Source organism: Fundulus heteroclitus, chromosome 17, assembly GCF_011125445.2.
Source record: "Fundulus heteroclitus isolate FHET01 chromosome 17, MU-UCD_Fhet_4.1, whole genome shotgun sequence".
In the NCBI taxonomy this organism is placed as follows: domain Eukaryota; kingdom Metazoa; phylum Chordata; class Actinopteri; order Cyprinodontiformes; family Fundulidae; genus Fundulus; species Fundulus heteroclitus.
In genome coordinates this window covers 20,293,211-20,311,941 of record NC_046377.1, presented here as the reverse complement: position 1 = coordinate 20,311,941, position 18,731 = coordinate 20,293,211, and the positions used below count along the sequence as shown (strand labels likewise).

The 18,731-nt window shown below is 39.0% G+C and overlaps 3 protein-coding genes across 3 annotated transcripts; 1 reads left to right on the top strand and 2 right to left on the bottom strand.

The window, feature by feature from the left end:
• Window positions 1–187: 187 nt before the first annotated feature.
• LOC105918334 (histone H3) lies at window positions 188–788 on the bottom strand. The gene has a single exon (XM_036149035.1). It carries the CDS (start codon window positions 641–643, stop codon window positions 233–235), a length of 411 nt encoding a protein of 136 aa, XP_036004928.1. The 5' UTR covers window positions 644–788; the 3' UTR covers window positions 188–232.
• Window positions 789–1,753: 965 nt separating this feature from the next.
• Window positions 1,754–2,498, bottom strand: LOC105918351 (histone H1-like). Its single transcript, XM_012853420.3, has one exon. The coding sequence runs from the start codon at window positions 2,472–2,474 to the stop codon at window positions 1,875–1,877; it is 600 nt and encodes a 199-aa protein (XP_012708874.2). The 5' UTR covers window positions 2,475–2,498; the 3' UTR covers window positions 1,754–1,874.
• A 3,016-nt stretch (window positions 2,499–5,514) lies between these two features.
• On the top strand, window positions 5,515–18,474 carry gnsa (glucosamine (N-acetyl)-6-sulfatase a). Its single transcript, XM_012853418.3, has 14 exons — window positions 5,515–5,834; window positions 8,250–8,309; window positions 9,630–9,836; window positions 9,949–10,014; window positions 10,400–10,498; window positions 10,598–10,765; window positions 12,084–12,166; window positions 12,315–12,433; window positions 12,514–12,617; window positions 13,853–13,954; window positions 14,988–15,098; window positions 15,176–15,286; window positions 15,674–15,834; window positions 16,646–18,474. Exons 1-14 carry the CDS (start codon window positions 5,673–5,675, stop codon window positions 16,719–16,721), a joined length of 1,629 nt encoding a protein of 542 aa, XP_012708872.2. The 5' UTR covers window positions 5,515–5,672; the 3' UTR covers window positions 16,722–18,474.
• The last annotated feature ends 257 nt before the right edge of the window (window positions 18,475–18,731 follow it).

The following is an 18,731-nucleotide window of genomic DNA, read 5'->3' as shown; positions in this document are numbered from 1 at the left end:
TGATCTTCTTTACATATAAAGTGTAGTTGAGATGAACAGCAGAATCTGATTTGCTCTTTAGAGCAATGTGTGGTCCACACCTCTCCTTAGTGGTAATATTTAATTTGATTGCTAATTCACACAAGTGTTTACCCTATATCATATAAAATAAAAGGAAATATGGAAGTGTGCTCTTTAGAGGAATGTGTGTGGCTCTTAAAAGAGCCGTTGGGGTGTTTGTACTGGGGTCAATCTAAGCCCTCTCTCCGCGGATGCGGCGGGCCAGCTGGATATCTTTAGGCATGATGGTTACCCTCTTGGCGTGGATGGCGCACAGGTTGGTGTCCTCGAACAGACCCACCAGGTAGGCCTCGCTGGCCTCCTGCAGAGCCATCACGGCAGAGCTCTGGAAGCGCAGGTCCGTCTTGAAGTCCTGAGCGATCTCCCTCACCAGGCGCTGGAAGGGCAGCTTGCGGATCAGCAGCTCCGTAGACTTCTGGTAGCGGCGGATCTCTCTCAGAGCCACGGTACCGGGCCTGTAGCGGTGAGGCTTCTTCACTCCGCCGGTAGCCGGGGCGCTCTTACGGGCAGCCTTGGTAGCCAGCTGCTTCCTGGGAGCCTTTCCTCCGGTGGATTTACGAGCGGTCTGCTTGGTTCTGGCCATTGCAGCTAAATAGCTTTCTTCACGTTTCTAACTGAAGACATGAGACTCGATAGCGAACAGCGGCTTTATAAAGAGACTGGCAGGGGCGAGATCGCTTCTGATTGGTTCAGATTAAACACGCGGTGAAACCATTCTCACTCAGCTATTGGTTGGATTTAAAATTTCAAAATAAAGCGCGATAGAAATCTAACGGACATAAAAGAGGGGTTGACTGATATTCAGGCGGGAATTCATTTTGGCGATTCTTTTTCCTATATTCACAAAATATCTTTATCTTTGTATTCTTAGAATAACAATTATTAGCAATTTTCATAACAAAATTAAATTGTTGTATATAGTTAAATCCAAAGTTTTGAGTCAGTTTATAAATTAAAACATGTGTGATGCATGATTGATGTGCATTCTTTTTATTTCACAAAGTAAAAATGACTAGAAAACAAAGTAATTTAAAAGCAACAACTACACAAATGTTGATTTAAAGACTTGATTTAATGCACTTTGAGGTCACTAATCAAGGATAATTTTATTATGTGGGTTATCTCTTTAAAACTAGATAAATAGTTAGAATTGACATAGCCATGTAGTGTATAGCTTAAATTTCCAATGATTTACTGAAACCTACTAGTAACTTACTGGAGTTTGCACAGTTTTAACAGGTAATCCAGTTTAACATACAAATGTATGCCTTGAAAACAATGTTAAAATGCCTATTATGAATTCATGTCTAGAAGTGTGCTGGCAGCCTCCACTTGGCTTCCTGCAGGCTCTTTTGTCTCTTTTTTCTTGGCTGCAGGTTTGTTGGCAGCAATAAAGAGGGACGTTATCAGGCTTCGTGAAAATCTATTGGGAATTTATCTAAGTTGGTTCTTACAAAATCCATCATTTATTTTGTTGTAATGCAGTGATCGGTAGTAAAATATTAGTATATTTTCTTGCTCATCCCACCACTTAGTAAACAGAATGTTATCCAACTTTGATATGTGGATTCAGTCATGATAGTGTTGTAATTCTTTACATCATTGTATTGTCAGTTTAATGACAATACTTAATACTTTAAAAGGGGTTATATGTTGAACCAAATGGAGCTGTATTGTGCAGCGTATGTTGGGCTGCTATAGCCAACTTATTAATTTCTAATATATGTGGTGAAATGATGAGGAATCATGTCTTAATTGTAGAAGTGGTGGCTCTGAAAAGAGCCTTTGGTGCACTGAGTGCTGGTCTTGCAGCTTTACTTCTTGGCCTTCTTAGCTGCGGGCTTCTTTGCTGCAGGTTTCTTGGCTGCAGGCTTCTTAGCAGCAGCCTTTGGCTTCTTGGTGGCAGCAGCCTTCTTAGGGCTCTTCTTCACCACCTTCTTGGGGGATTTCTTAGCCGCAGCCTTCTTGGGGGACTTCTTGGCGGCTGTTTTCTTGGCGGCAGCCTTCTTGGGGGTGCTGGCCTTCTTGGCGGCGGCGGCGGGCTTCTTGGCCTTAGCGGGAGCCTTCTTCTTCACCACCTTCTTGGCTGGTTTGGCCGCTTTGGTGTCCTTAGCCAGCTTGAAGGAGCCCGACGCCCCGGTGCCTTTGGTCTGGCTCAGGGTTCCTGCCGTCGCCAGCTTGGTGACGGCGGTGTTGATGCGCTTGTTGGCCTTGGTCACATCCACGCCTTTGCCGGCCAGCACCTTCTTCAGCGCCGCCAGAGACATGCCCTTGCGCTCCTTGGACTCGGCCACGGCGGCCACGATCAGCTTGGAGAGGCTGGGTCCATCCTTCTTGGCCTTGGACGCCGCCTTCTTCTTCGGGGCTTTGGCCGGGGCTTTGGCCGGTGCCGCTGCTGGAGCTACTTCTGCCATGTTTCTCTCTTAATGTTCCTGTGAACGTGTGCGGCTCAGAGCAGGAGGCGGGACTTATAACACACATGAGAACCGTGAAGAAACAACTCAGCCCGCCGCTCTGCTGCCGCCACAAATCTGTCCGCATCTGTGTTTTCTTCGCCGCCTTTAAGGCTTTAAATCTTCCTCAGATGTAATATTTTTATTATACATTTTACTTTAACTGAAAGAAAAGTGTTCTCTCTCCACACCGAGGTCACATTTGGTTTCCAGGATTTTCTCCTTTTGTTCCAGGAGCGCTCAAAGGTGTCAGAAACTCTCTGATTCTGTCCACCGACTGCCGAGTTTTCTCCACTTTTCGACCCTTAAAACCTCTAAAACTAAAATGCAAAGAATATAAACTCAATTCCGTCGATAAAAAACAAGATTGCGGATATAACACACATAAAATAATTGTGTTTATGTGACGATTTTAATTGTAAATGGGAAAAATGTTCACGGGAGTAAACACACGGAAGCTGTCCATGATTCAGCCTGTCGGGACTTTTGTCTCGCATGAATCCGATGGAAAGGAAAAATCTTTTCACATCAAATATTTGATTAAAAACGCCAGACAATTTCATCACATTCTGGTTTTGTAATTTATTTAAACAACAAACAATGAAGGATTGCTGCAAAGCCATCAACAGTACCGACGACTGTCCACTGTGGCTCTACGCTACTTCATGAGGAGTGAATGCTGCTTGGAGAGACTTGATGCAACCTGCTGTGTTTCATTAGAGAGGAAACTTTTTGACCAATTTGTATAATCCAATTGAGTTTAACTTTGAAAAGCGACTTTAGATTACATGTATCATGAATATAGCGCTATATCAATAAAATTGAATTGAATTGATAGGGTGTGTTTGCTTTTCTGAACAGAAATTGGATTTAATTAGTTTCCTCTTGATCAAACCAACAAAAGCACCTGGGCCACACAAATACAACTAGGGTAAGATTACTATAAACTTGAGCCTTAAGAGTAAATACAATAAAGTACTATAAATTCTTAAACCTTGAGAGTAAATGATATAAGTGACTATAAATTCTTAAACTTTAAGAGTAAACATGACAGAATGTGGCTGCAGAGGACTAAATTTCTGCCTGCAAACTTTCTAGATTAATTTCACTTACAAGAAACAAAACTGATAGGGCAAAATAAAAAGCTTTGTTTTTCACAATTAAGGATATTTTCTGACACTGTCAAAATAAGTTCTCCGTGGTCCCTCCATCATTATGCTTGTCCCCAAAAAACAACCATGACCTGCTTCAATTATTACTGTCTTGTTGCTCAGTCATCATGAAGTGCTTCGAGAGGATTCTCTTGAAGTGCTTCGAGAGGATTCTCTTGAAGTACATCAAGGACGCCATGCCCTGCTGACCTGGACAGGCTGCAGTACACCTACAGTGAGAATCGTTCTGCAGGAGATTGCTGTCTGGTTAGCACTTTGGCTCTGACTCATCTGCAGCATCCTGCTCTGCTCAGCCTTCAACGCCATGCTGGCCCTGAAGCTCCACAACCTGGGATTATCTACTCCTGGACAGAGGTGGGTAGTAACTATTTTCATTTACTCAATTACATATACTTGAGTAACTATTTCAATAAAATGTACTTTTAGGAGCAGTTTTACCGCACGATACTTTTTACTTTTACTTGAGTCAAATATCACTACACTTGCTTAAGTAAAATGTCTGTCTACTCTACACACTATGAGTAACTTCATTAATAAAGAACATACTTGTTTTAACCAAAAATGCACCAGAAAGAAAAATCCTACAGTTTATGTTAAAGTGATACTTCTTATTTGTACATGAGCTTTGTTATTTTAATGTTTTTTTCGATCTGCGGAGCTCATTGAGCCATTTGGAGGTCAATTGAACGTACAGTTAACAGTAGATATCGTTATTGAAGGTTTTGCACTGTTCTAGCTGTATGTTAGAAAAGTATGCTAGAACAATGCAAAATACATTAACTGCTGTAAGTATTGTGTTCAAGTTTAATTTTGAAAAAAATATATTTAGAAAATCGTTTTTTCTGCCTGAATTTATTTTGTAATTATTCTTTGTATATGTTTTCATTTTTCTCTTTAAAAATACCAGAATTTGCACATAACCTTATATTTTTGTCATTATTTTTATATGTGAAATCTTCAGCTGTTATGATTGGTTCAATACTTGAGTAGCCTTCTTACTGAATACTTTTTTACTCTTACTTGAGTAAACTCTCACTAGTGCCTCCATTGTTGACCGACCTGTTCTGAATCCCACTGTCTTTGTTCCATGATAAACACCAAGCTATTCAATAATATTTTCTATATCCATTTGTTCATGTGAGATGTTTGGGTTTGATGCATCTTCCACTGATTTATTTATTGAATGGGAGTGTTGTTGCCCCTTTTTATTTGTTTATATTTTTTTGGAATTGTGCTTTTTCTCCAAATGCTATTAAAAAGTTGTAATACTAAATTTAATGTTACTTCAGGAAGCTGTAGGAACATGGCATAAATTGCCTTCCCCTGGACCTGAATATTCTGTTTCTTTTATTACTGTTTTTACTCCTTTTCATATTTCTATCTACACGTATTTACAAAAAATAAAAGGCAGAGAGCAATACATACTATCTTTCAGATAATTATTATTTTTTTTTTTTTTAAACAGCTTATGAACTGGCAAGTTTGCACATTTAAGTAGCTGTTGATTGATTCACAGTATACGTGGTTAACGCAGGCTCTATGGTTTTTGTTGCAGGCAGTGGCGCAACTGCCTTTTTAGTGGGTCGATCTCGGAGGCCCCTAGCGACAGCGGGGTCCTAAACAGCCGCTTAATCCGTTTACTGGTAGATCCTGTTCTGGGTTGTGCCGCACGTGTGTCACACTACTTGATTTAAACCACCTTGAAAAGAAGGATTTGTCTGTTTACTCAATGTTTCCGCACAAAATGCCACTCACAATATGGCAGCGACACCGACGTCAGTGGCAGGCAGCTGATTGGGACTTCCGTAGCTGCGCTGTAGCACGTGACCCGCACACAGGAAAACGTTTCCTGTCAGCGGAGCACGGTAGGATACCGCTGAGAGCTGTTTTTGTTTTAGCCTCGGAACGCCTCATTTTCCTCCTTTATCAGCCGTGACTCTGGCCCTGCAGGCGACCAGCTTCGGTGTTTCCCAACTGAATTCGTAAAATGGGGTCAAATAGCTTCAGTTTGGGCAGCTTTTCGAGTTGTCTGTTAATCTGCGTCACTCTGTGGAGCGAGCAAAGCTGCGGGTTGTTTGGCCAATCCAACCGGAGACCAAACATCGTTTTAATCCTCACCGACGACCTGGACATCATGATGGGCGGCTTGGTAGGTCAATTCTTTAATCATATATCAACTTATATTTAAAGTTTAACAGCCACAGAGTAGAATGTCCTTGTTTAAAAAAAATTAATAAAAAGCTAACTGTGTCTGAATTTGACTGTTAGTGCAGTCTATACAGCTGACAGCTCGCATTCCTGGTTGAAACCATCATTTAAGAATCTTAACAGAGTCAGCAGTGTCTTCACTACAGCTTTACCCCCATCTTTTAATGTGAAATTAGCGGGGAAACTATGCAGGCCCATGTAGGGTGTCTGACAAATAACCACTCATTGCGTTATCCGGGTTTTCATTTTGAAGAGATATAGTAGCTTTAGAGTGTATTTAAAACTTGGTCTAATTCAACACGCGATCTTTTGTTTTTCCAATTATGTAAAAAAAGAACAGTACATATTTTTACACTTTTAAAGCATAAGGATTAGGTTAGTATTAAATGCGAAAATATAATAAATAAGAATGGCATATGTTTTTATACACCATAATTAAATGCAATTAGAAACGGATATTTCCAGTAAATTAATATTTAAATGTAACTGATTATTTTAGTGTAACTTTAGCAAGTCAAATAGGCCTTAGCAATTGATTGCGATCGCAGTAATAGGCATCCCTGATCTCTAACATGACATGCCGCTATTCCACCGTATATTAAACCCAGCAACATGATGAACAGATGCCATCAGACTTTCATAAAATAGAAAAGGGTAAATTAATTACTTGAACTCACAAGCTCATTAGGACCTCTTGGTGAACTTATACAGTTACAGCGCTCACCCTCCTCACCTTTTCATACCTTACTGGGCCGAGAGCTCAAAGGCAAGGCAAATTTATTTGTATAGCACAATTCAGTACAGAGACAATGCAAAGTGCTTTACATGATTAAAATACAGGAAAATAAATCAGAATATAAGCAAGTAGGAATAAAATGTATAAACAAAATAGAACATCAATAAACAGTTGGACTAAAAAAGTTGAACTAATGCTGTTTCAGTAGAACAGTCAAAAGTAGTCCTAAACAGATGTGTTTTTAATCTTGATTTAAAAATAACTCAGGTTTTCCGCACTTTTACAGTTTTCTGGAAGTTTGTTCCAGATAAGTGGAGCGTAGGAACTAAATGCTGCTTCTTCTTGTTTAGTTCTGGTTCTAGGTATGCAGTGAAGGCTGGAGCCAGAAGACCTTAGTGCTCTGGAGGGTTTATACACCGATAACAAGTCTGTATTTCTGTGTATTTAGGTGCTAAGCCATTCAGGGATTTATAGACTAACAGAAGGATTTTAAAGTCCTCTTTCCCTTCAAACCCCAATCATTTAAAGGGAAAGAGCAATGGTTCATTACACAACAAATATAAACAAGTACGTTAAACAGCACAGCAAACTAAAAGGCAGGTGCATTTAGTGATGCGTGGGCAGCTGCTTAAGTTGTTGTTTACTGTAGGGTGACCATGGTGCAGGAGTTCGTCCTGCACTTGGCGGGTTGCTGGTTCAATCCCCCGCTCTGACTATCTCAGACGTTGTGTCCTGGTGTCCTGTGTGCTGGCAGTGGTCAGAGGGTCTTGGTGGCGCCGATGTATGGAGGCATCGCCTCTGTCAGTCTGCCCCAGGGCAGCTGTAGCTACTAACATAGCTCACCACCGTCAGGGTGTGAATGACTAACTAGTCCGGGGACCCCAAATCGCTTTACACCACAGTGAAAGTTCTTTGCACTGTCAAAACGTGATATGTCAATTTTGAACTGTTAATGAATAAAAATATATATATTATAGATTAATTGATAGAATGAAGTAATTAGGGGCAAGTTTATAGAACACTGATATATTAACAGGAAAATAAAGTGCATTTGGTTCAATGCATTTAACGTATCACAGAAACCAAAAATGTGCCCAAACGTCAGATTTTAGGGACGAATGCGCTTCCAAAATCCTGTCAAAATTCGTTTCGCTTGCACTTCCTCGCTGTGAACAATAATAACGCGCTGTAATTAGGCACCCTAGGGGTCGGGAGGTACATTGATATTGAAAGCCAGAATATCAATAGTAAATCGTTTTTAAAAACATCAATAATAATCTTTGTATTGATTTTTATGCACAGCCCTACTGCTGCCTCAGGATGGGCTCAGTAACTTTGAGGAGTTAAGTTTGCAGCTTGAGCTCCTCATTAAGGTGGAAGCATCTGCTCTGGCTATTACTTTAAGTTTTCTAATTTCAAGGTTGAAGGTACAAGGGAAAATCTTTGTTCCATGTTACAGAGTTTTATGGAAACTCTAAAGTTTTAGACAAACTTCTCTGCTTTATGTCTTTTAATACATATCTAAGAATCTTGTTTCTTTTTTCAAGTTTGACGAAAACAAATACTTTCCAAACCATGAAAAAAAACACTAATTTTAAAAAAAGCTATTTTGTCTTTTAGAACCCACTGAGCAAGACCAAAAAGCTAATTGGTGACGCCGGGATATCCTTCACAAACGCAGTAAGTATCACCGCCTAAGTCGTCTTATACCCTGACACAAAAGGTTTGTTTCATGGTATAACTTAAACCTTTCACATTTTAACAATACAAAATTTATATTGTATGGATGTAATAATTTACTGTGAAAACAAAATGCATCATTGGATCATTTTATCCTTTTTATGTTTATAAACGGCATAAATTGCTTTATCTATAGAGTAAATCCGTGTGAAAACAAAACTCACGAGAATGCACCTCAGATGCACGGTTCTCACCAACCTTTCATAGCGACAGGTGTCTCATCTCAGTCTCTGCATTGACCAGACATTATATGGCGCAGGGCGCTCTAGTGCATAATTACGGAAGTCAAATGCTAAGTTTGATGTTGTTCTCCGACCATAAACAAAACGTGTTCGGACCGGACTGAATTATTACTTTCTGCTCCGTTTTTAGTCCACTAATAGTCTTAAATGGGGAATCCTATAGGAAATATAGCACTTTTTATGCATTACAGCCCCAGATTCGATCAGTCTAGGAGCAGCTTTTTAAACCCTGCGCCTGACTGGTTTCTAAGTGACTGTAGAAGGAAAAAAAAATGTGGTAACATCTGGTATCAGCGTAATTTATACTTAATGAAACAGGTACTGCAAAATGCTCTTTATGTGGTTCAGTTTTTAAATATAAACACTCAACAAGTTCTATAAGATGTCGGCTAAATTGCCAGGCAGCCCGGCTGAAATTGAGCAGAGCATCGTCAGTTTCTCAACCAAAACTCACTGATGCGCTCAGAAGGCAAGAATGTGATGTCGTAAAAGCGGAGGGCATTACGCAGAAAAACGATACAACCAAGATAGAAAACCACTTGGTGCCAAAATCCCTGCTCATGGTGAGGCCTTTCAAGCAGATTATTAATTTTTCATTCTCTTCAACTTGTTTTTCTGTTCAGCTACTTAATAGATTTTTACTATATAAAAAAATGTGTACTGTATGAGAAAACCAACATTTTTGTTTACTCAGTCATTATTTAATACAGGTGGCACAATAAACTTAAAATATAATGATGTGCCTGTTCTAAAATTCAGCACACTGTAGAAAAAAATTAGCTCTTCATGTTATGGAACGTCCCTCTGGATACAAGAGAAAACTCTGGTTTTTAAGAAAATGGCCACTTGTCTATTAATTTAGTCGATTGATAAGATCAATCAACTTTAGATGTAGTCAATAATCGATAACTTGCATCCCTACTTGGGTTTCATACTTATAAGGAATATACCGTTTTAATTTCATAATCCTACCGGCTGTTCAGATGGTCAAAATGCTGACGTTTCTCCTGTTCCCCAGTTTGTCGCCAGTCCTCTCTGCTGCCCGAGTCGAGCCAGCATCCTGACGGGGAAATACCCGCACAACCACCACGTCATCAACAACACGTTGGAGGGCAACTGCAGCAGCACAGCCTGGCAGAAGAGCGAGGAGCCTCAAACTTTCCCCGCTTTGCTGAAGACCTACGGAGGCTACCAGACCTTCTTTGCAGGGAAATACCTCAACCAGGTGAGCAAAACAAGGAGCAGATTTTCTACGTTGCCACATTTCATGAGAACAGTATAAAAGCTTCTCAGCCTGGACATAATTAGGAGATATTCATGTGCTTTATGTCTTCCAGTATGGACACCCTGGTGCTGGTGGAGTGGAGCATGTTCCGCTAGGCTGGAGCTACTGGCTGGGACTGGTAAGACAGAGTTCAGCCTTGGTGGCAACATTTTAGCTTTTGAAGCCTAAGTTATGCTCAATCATCAGAATCACCCAAATTACAAGAATTAAAGGCTTGAAATATTTCCCTCTTTGTGTAAGGAAGCTATATAATATACGAACATTCTTGAACGTATGTTTTTTTGGGGACCGTGCAACATGCAACCAAAAAGCCAATTTGCTGTGTCATTACAAATATTGGTAAAAAAAAAAATATCTTCGACTCAGTTTTATAGACTATTATAAACTGAACAAGTTTTTTTTTTTTTTTTAAAGAAATCTTAAAAGAGGAATTTCCAGATAGATTAGTGCTTTAATTTCTCTCTGAACAAACTCCAACATGATTTGTGATCTCTGTTTTCCAGGAGAAGAACTCCAAATACTACAACTACACTCTGTCGGTGAACGGCAAGGCTCAGAAACATGGCGCGGACTACAGCAAAGACTACCTGACGGATGTGCTGGTGAGACGTCTGATCATTAATGGCACTTTAAGTTTCAAGAGTAGAAATTAACTCAAAAGACTAATGGTGTGATGAATTTTCTGTTTGTTTATCTCCCAGGCCAACAGGTCTTTAGAGTTCCTCCAATATAAATCCAGCTACCAGCCGTTCTTCATGATGGTGTCCACGCCGGCCCCCCACTCCCCCTGGACGGCAGCTCCTCAGTACCAGGGCAGCTTCAACAACACCAAGGCTCCCAGAGACCCCAACTTTGATGTCCATGGGAAGGTGGGACGCACTGACAATATCTGGTTTCAGCTTTACATAAACGAACACTGTGTGAAAAATCACAACCTCTTATTTTGACTCTGTGACCTTAAACTAGTGTTGCGCCGATGCCATTTTTTGGCCCCGATACCTGGCTGTGCTTACTTATAAGCAATAAGTAGTAAAGTATTGGCCGATACCGATATCATCTGTTTGAAATTGATGTGTATATATGAAGAACTGCATACTACTTAGGGTGGTAGAACTTTTTATTGCCTACCTGGAATGGCTGACAATAGTTGAATAAACTTTTGGCTCTCAAAGGCCAAAATAGTGCAACATTCGTGAAATTATAACATGTATAATTGTAGTGCAACAATAAGACAGTAAAATTACATTAATAATTGAAAAATCTCTTTTAAACCCTGAGTTTTGGCTCTCAAATGCCAAAATAGTGCAACTTTCATGAACTTATATAACATGTATAATACTAGTCGGGAGAGAGAAGGCTGCGTTCAAGTGACATACAAACATTAAAATGGTATGGGTGCCTATTTGTTTGTACTTACCGATACCACCATTTAATGCTGGATTGGGGCCCCGTCCGATACTGGTATCGGTGCAACACTACCTTAAACCCGAATAAACATTTCCTGTTTAAGGTCAGTTAGGATTAGCAACATTAGTTATATTTGTGTTTCTTTCTGCCTGTCGCTGCAGCAGCAGCATCAGAAAGCAAGGCCATCTGTCCTTTCCATGCTTTTGGACGCTGAGCGTTGCATGCTATTTGGCCTTCTCATCATCCTAATGATAAATCTGCATAAATACAAATAATCCAAATGGTTGGAGGTCCTAAACGGGTTCCTATACTATTGGGATGCTACATGCAGCCTTCATTTAATAACGTCAATCATACACTTAGAATGCCTTCTTGAGATTTCTTTTCTGTAGAGCAAAACTGCCCACTTTTATAGCAAGACGTAAAGAAATATGCAGCAAAACTTCTCTCAGGACATAAAAATATATGCTTTTGAGTATTTAAATTTCGCTATTATGTGAACTTTACACATTATACAATCACGCATCCGTTTATTTATTTTTTCTCCATCTATTCTTCCTTACATCTACGACATATGTTCAACCATTTATTGTATTTATACAATAAAAACTGGCTAGAGGATGATTAACTGAAGAGGCATCGTGCCTGTTGTGCTGTGGAGCAAATAAAGCTTTGTAGGCTGTTGAAGAGTGTTTTAAAGTTCCCCTTTGTCCACCACTGCTAAACTGTTGACAAAAAATGCTTCAACCTTATTCATCTGACTTGATGTTGTCTGTCTAGGACAAACACTGGTTGATCCGTCAAGCTAAAACTCCCATGACCAACTCCTCGGTTCAGTTCCTCGATGATGCCTTCAGAAAACGGTTGGTAGTTTCATTTGTTCCTGTCTTGAGTTGTCTTCCTCCGCTCATCTTGTACTTCTTGCTTCTCACATTTCTCACCTTTTTATATCAGTTTTTACCCACTCTGTTACTGACCAAACGTCTCTTTGTGTTGCCTGCTTTGCTCCAGGTGGCGAACTTTGCTGTCAGTGGACGATCTGGTGGAGAGCATCGTGAAGAAGTTGGAGGCCAGAGGTGAACTAGAGAACACCTACATCTTCTTTACTTCTGATAACGGCTACCACACAGGTGAGTGAGTGTGTTGGAGACCATCCTGGCCAGTTTTCTTCATGCGACGTGAGAAACGAATCTGCTTGGTTCTGTTTCAGGTCAGTTCTCTCTGCCGCTGGACAAACGGCAGCTGTACGAGTTCGACATCAGAGTTCCTCTCATGGTCAGAGGACCAAACATCAAACCCAACCAGACCAGCCAGGTATCTGCACATGTTCACATCATCTCACTGTTTTTATAATGTTTGGGTTTATTTTATCTGTCACTCTTTCTCTTTATCTGTTGGTTAAATAATACACTGCAAAAACGGAACTAAAAATAAGTAATATTTTCCTAAAATGAGCGTATCTGTCCTTGATTTGAGCAGGTAAATAAGATGATTTGCCAATGGAATAAGATTTTTGCACTTAAAATAGGAATAACTCATTTCCATCATCTTATTTCAAGTGCAGGATGTCTAATTATCTTATTTTAGGGGTCAAAATACTCATTCCATTGGCAGATAATATTATTTACCTGCTCAAATCTAGGACAAAAACACAAATTTTAAGAACATTTTACTTATTTTTAGATCTGTTTTTGCAGTGTAAACGCTCATCAGAGAAGCCTGTGAGTAACTGGCTGCTGACTAGATTCAGCAGCCAGTTACTCAGGAGAACAAAATACAGTAAATTCTTTGCTAATTTGCAACTTTAATATTAAAGGATTCTTCAAACTTTCAGTTTTTGCTGATACTGAATTTTAAATGAAAGCAGACATCGAGTAAAGCCTCCAAATCCAGTGTTTTCTTTTCAATGAAAATAATCCATTGTTTTATCTAAACTTGTGAAGGTTGCATGTTTTTGTTACCGCCTACGCACAATACCATATAATAATATAATTCCCAGCCTTTGCTTTGATAAAACAGCGCTCGAGTAACAGCCGTTTGCACTCATTATCCTACAACATGATTGGAGTCCACCCAATAAAACTTGATTTTACATGATTTCCAGAGGAACACTCTACTCTATAAATAGTTTCAGGTGACCAAATAGTGTAAAGCCACAAATCTTGGAGATTTTCTCTGCATTGATTCCACCAAGGAGGATTGTGGTCTCAATTACTTGGAAATGAAAGAAGTTTGGAAACACCAGGACTCTCCCCAGATCTGACTGCCTGATTAAACTGAGTAATCGGGGAAGACGGGTGTCAGTCACTCGGAAGGAGCTCCAATGTTCCCTTTTGAGCAGAGATTATCCATAATGTGACCTTGGCTAACAGCTGTTGGTTAATTTACGATAAATTAATTCAGTCTGATTATAAGAATTGCCCATAATTATCTGCTTTGTCCTTGGAGACGTTCAGGATCAACATCCTTTCCACACTGGCAGACATGTCACAGCACAGTGAAATTCTAATTTGTCTATGTTCAACCATCTGCTCTCTGGTTTTCTTCAGCTGCCGGTGGCGAACGTCGACCTCGGGCCGACCATCCTGGACATCGCTGGCTATAACGTCAACAAGACCCAAATGGACGGCATGTCCTTCCTCCCCATTATGGTGAGAAAACATGTTGTCCATGTGTTTTTTTACAAGTACAAACAAGAAATAGACTTTAATACAAGTTACAGTTGAAACTAAAAGTTTACATACATAAAACGTCTCAAGCTTATTTGCATTTATGTTCTAGGTGAAGTTTTTTTTTTTTTTTTGCTGTTAGTGTTCAGTTTAAAGGTAGAGTTGCCGATTTTTCCAGAAGTTTTCCCAAGTCCCTTTTTGAATAACTAACCCATCACCATCTGGGCTTTGCCAAATCGTTTAGGAACATAGTAATCTTAATCTTTTTCTGAACTTTGAAGAACAATTAAATAAAAAAAAAATCACAAAATCCTGCCGTAAATGGAGAACGTTTAGTCTGAAATGTCATTGAGGGGGAAAAAAAGGTTATTTTTCTTCACCGTACCTGTAAATTTCTGATTTCCAAAGTATTTGTATAACAGTGTTCTTTCAGCATTTCTACTAACAGGGAAAACAAAAGTGAGTCTATGGGACATTACTTTGAATTTATTAATTTACATTACATTTTTACAAGTTTGTCCATTTTATATTGTAAAACTAAATCAATCACAGTTTACATTATTAAAACACTTGGTATTCCCTTTAAAAAATTTAAACAGTTCATGAACACAAAGCATATACATTTTTGTATTTGATGAATAATGTAAACTGGAATCGGTTGAACGCTTTTAAATTGCAGATTTTATGTTATGTATGATCCTGTGGGGCTGTTTTGCTTCCACCACTTCAGGTGCATCTCTACTTACATATTCTTCAGCTTTACCTTAGGTCAACAGCTAGATGTTCCAGCAGGACAAAGATCGCAAACACCAACATAGAAACAGACTGAATCCCCAAGTTGAACCCTTTTAAATAGTTGTACAAGATGCGGAAAATCCAGGAAATCTCCCAATTCTGCCAGACGAATTAAAACAAAAACAAAAAAATCTCAATCTATTTGTGCAGGCACAAACTTTGAGTTGAAGAAATTGCAAACTAGGATACATGACGCTTTCAATAATTGCTGTTTTACCAGCAAGGGAAGATAAACAGCAGCAGCTGGAGGACAGACATCCTGGTGGAGTATGAAGGAGAAGGACGCAACGTTTCGGACCCGGCCTGCCCGCTGTTGGGACCAGGAGTGTCGGTATGAAAACAACAGCTGAGTTTACATTAACATTCTGTCTGTCGAATTAACATGACCGGAGCACGTTTCTTCTGCAGGAATGTTTTCCCGACTGTGTGTGCGAGGACTCGTACAACAACACTTATGCCTGCGTGCGCACCGTTGCCCCCTCTGCTAACCTGCAGTACTGCGAGTTCGATGACAACGAGGTACAGATTTCATTTAAAGGCCTATTTTCTGTGAACACGTATGGAGCCTTGTGTCCATCTTCTGTGTTCATGTTGTGCATGTTTTAGTCTGTCATGAGGGAGCTTGCAGATCTATTTAAAAATGCAAAAAACCAAGGAATTTTACCTGTAATTGTGTGGGCAGTGTGGTGCAGAATAGCTTACATGTGGGGATAGATAGATAGCTTTATTTGTCATTTTGTATGCTCAAAGTGCGTCCAGAACGAAATTTCGTTTGCATACAGCTTGAAAAATCACAGTAGATTGCACTAATAAGCATACATGGCCAATAGATATAACATGTTTATATCTTCTGACTTTGGCGACATCTGGTGGCTGGATGAGAAAGTGTGATTGTGTGTCCTTTAGGTGTTTGTGGAAGTGTACAACATGACCGCAGACCCCTACCAGCTGAGCAACATCGCAAAGACCATTGAACAAGAAGTACTGGAGAGGATGAACCATCGGCTGATGATGCTGCAGTCGTGCTCTGGGCAGACATGTCGAACACCTGGCGTTTACGATCCAAGGTATTTTCTGCACATAATGTAGTATTACAAGCTTTACCATGAAACATAGTGTAGCATGATGTGCTTTATTCACACAGTATATTATGACATGTTTTATGCACATAGTATAGTATGACCTATTTTACCTTGAAACATACTTTGTATGTATAAAAATACTCCACCAGGATGTCCTTCATAGTATCGTACGTCTGTATCATTTGATTGAATTTGACACTATATAAATTGAATTTAATAATTCTTGCACATACTATAGTGACATGCATGGTATGGTATGACCATTTTTATTCACATGGTATAGGATAACGTATCTTACCGTGAAACATGGTAGGACATTTTACTCAAATGCTGTAGTGTGACATAGTATTTTATTATAAAACATTGTATAGTATGACATTTTTACCGTGATACATGGTATGACATGCAATGCCGAGACAGTGTATTTTATACACAAACTATAGTATGACATGTAAACACATTTAATCAAATGTTAAACAATTACTTGGTTTATTTTTAACAGTTTAAATCATTCAGTGTTGAAAAATAGCAGCAAATATAAAGTTATGAATCACAAACATCTTGAATAGTGATTTATGTTGGAACTAAAACAGAAAACTGGTGTTAATGATCTTCGTTTTTACAGCAAACACTAAATTAAAAAGGCAGTCTTTCTTCCTGTCTTACAGTAAAAGTAGAAAATGCATCACAAATCAAAGTCTACAACAGTTGCACTAGTTACTGTCACAAATATGCATTTTCAGCATGTTAAAAAACATCAGTCCTGTGTTGTTGTTTTTTTTTTTTTTTTCTCCAGTGTTAGGTTTGAATTTAATCCCCGGCAGATGTTTTCAAGCCACAGCTGGAGGCTCGGCAGACTCAGACCCAAGTAAAAACGACAAAACTTCAGGATTACAGAAGAAGTCCTTTTCCTGCTGCCACTGCCTTGTTTTTGACCCTCCGTCTTCTCTGAATGGACAGAGAAGGGATCAGGTGGGTTAGGGTCTCTGGGAGCCATATTCAGCTCTAAACCTCTGGTTTCTCTTCATGTTTGTGAAACAGATTATTGCTGAAGACTTAAAGCATCAATTTAAATCGCGTCTCCTGTTCAGCACGTCTTTACTGAACTGTTTGGATTATCCACAGGCAGTAGAAAGTTTAATCATAACAGTTTTTTCTCCAACTGCATTTCAATGTTTAACCTAGGGGGAAAAAAACTGTTGCCTTAAATTTCCTGGAGCCTTTCAGATTAAGATTTAATCACAGCAAAGGTAGTTTAAAATGGCAATCTTATTTACAGAGAAGGAAAGGAGCATCTCGCCTGTATTAGATACTTTGTCTTTAGTATAAATCCAGATCAGTTGGCTGAAGCTGACAAGCTAGTCTGAGAGGGGCCAAAGTGGACTTCTTTTGTCTTAAAACAAATGTGGTCTGAAAAAAATAAGCAATAAGAAGCAAAGTTGAAAAGGAGACAGTGATACACACCTGAATCTAAACTGCCTCATCAGTATGCAGTCAAGCTCGCCAGAGCTTCAACGTGCTAATATGTCTCAGGGGTGTTGAGGCATCTAAAAGTTGCAGGACTGGAGTTTGATAATACTTTATGTATTTGGTTTATCATATCTTCATTAGTGCAGACTGAGTGTCTGCATTGGTTGACATCTGATGAAGGATTGGTCATGGTTAGTTTATAAATGGGATCCAGGATTCAAATACTTGTCCTGCAAACTGTTTAGATAAACTAAAAAGAAGGCAGCCTGGTTTTAGCTGTAGGAGAAATTACTACAAAATGAGGTGTGTAGAAAAGTGACGCTGCAGTCTGGACCCATGCATGTAGAAGCATGACGTTATTAAACAAGTAATTTGTAAGATTTGAAAGATGACGGTACCTGCTGTAGCAGAATCAGATCAAAACAAACGGAGACGTCAATCCAGCAGTGATTGGAAAGGAACAGACCGGCGTTAAAGCTCCTATGATTTAAGGAAGAGAGGTGTGGAGGCACATTAAAGTTTTAATCGCACTGGCTGATTAGGATGCTTCCTACTTGTAACCTCTCCACAGCACCCCAGCTAAAAAGCTTAATTTAGCACAACCACTCTGCTCTAAATCCATTAACAGTGTAATGCAGCTCAGTGTTGTTCAGTTTGGTGCATTTTATCCAAAACTTTCACATTTTATCATCAAGTTAACTTTGCCTAATCAGTGATTGTGCTGCCAAGTTAAAATTTTTGGTAAATTAGAAAAACAATTTTAACTTTCAAAATGTCAAATTTAGTCTTTTTTATCTGTTTTTAATTTAAAGTTTTGATCTGGGACATTATTTAATCTTTAAGGGAATTTTCTGGTTTAATTTATTAGCATTTTAAAGTTACAGTTTTAGGCTCCATCATATTGTGAAGTATAAACAGTTTTCTGTCCTTTTTAAATGGTGAAATGCTCCTTTAAAACTGCAACTGCATCATTATTTTAAGAGGGGGCGTAAAACCTGAGAATCACATCCAGAAAAGGTTTTCCAGCTGTTACTAATGTTTTTCTTGAGTATAATGCAAACTTGTTTTTCTTTCTTCAAGATGCACTTTTAAACGTGTCAGAGATTTCATGTATTTTTCTCGTGTTTTTGTCCAAATAAAGAAATTTTCACTGTTGACTTTCTTTCTTCTATTCTAAATCTCTACAGAATTATTTTTTTTACTGTGGATTTATATACCGAAGTAAATACATTATTAAAAAACAATTAAACTCCATCCAACCTGTGTCCTGAAGGTATTTTACTGATTAAATCAATTAATTAGTCTTAATCAACAAAATTGGCTTTTAATGGTTTATTTAAATAAGACAGGCTAAATCTCTGGATTTATCTACACGAATATTGGGTTAAACGTCTCTTTGCAATTTGCACCTT

Excerpts from the sequence above, each read along its gene's own strand:
- gnsa (XM_012853418.3), top strand. The coding sequence starts at position 5,673 with ATGGGGTCAAATAGCTTCAGTTTGGGCAGCTTTTCGAGTTGTCTGTTA. Across the intron at positions 10,766-12,083 it reads ACTTTGATGTCCATGGGAAG|GACAAACACTGGTTGATCCG; the intron begins GTGGGACGCACT and ends TTGTCTGTCTAG. Across the intron at positions 13,955-14,987 it reads TGTCCTTCCTCCCCATTATG|CAAGGGAAGATAAACAGCAG; the intron begins GTGAGAAAACAT and ends CTGTTTTACCAG.
- LOC105918351 (XM_012853420.3), bottom strand. The coding sequence starts at position 2,474 with ATGGCAGAAGTAGCTCCAGCAGCGGCACCGGCCAAAGCCCCGGCCAAA.
- LOC105918334 (XM_036149035.1), bottom strand. The coding sequence starts at position 643 with ATGGCCAGAACCAAGCAGACCGCTCGTAAATCCACCGGAGGAAAGGCT.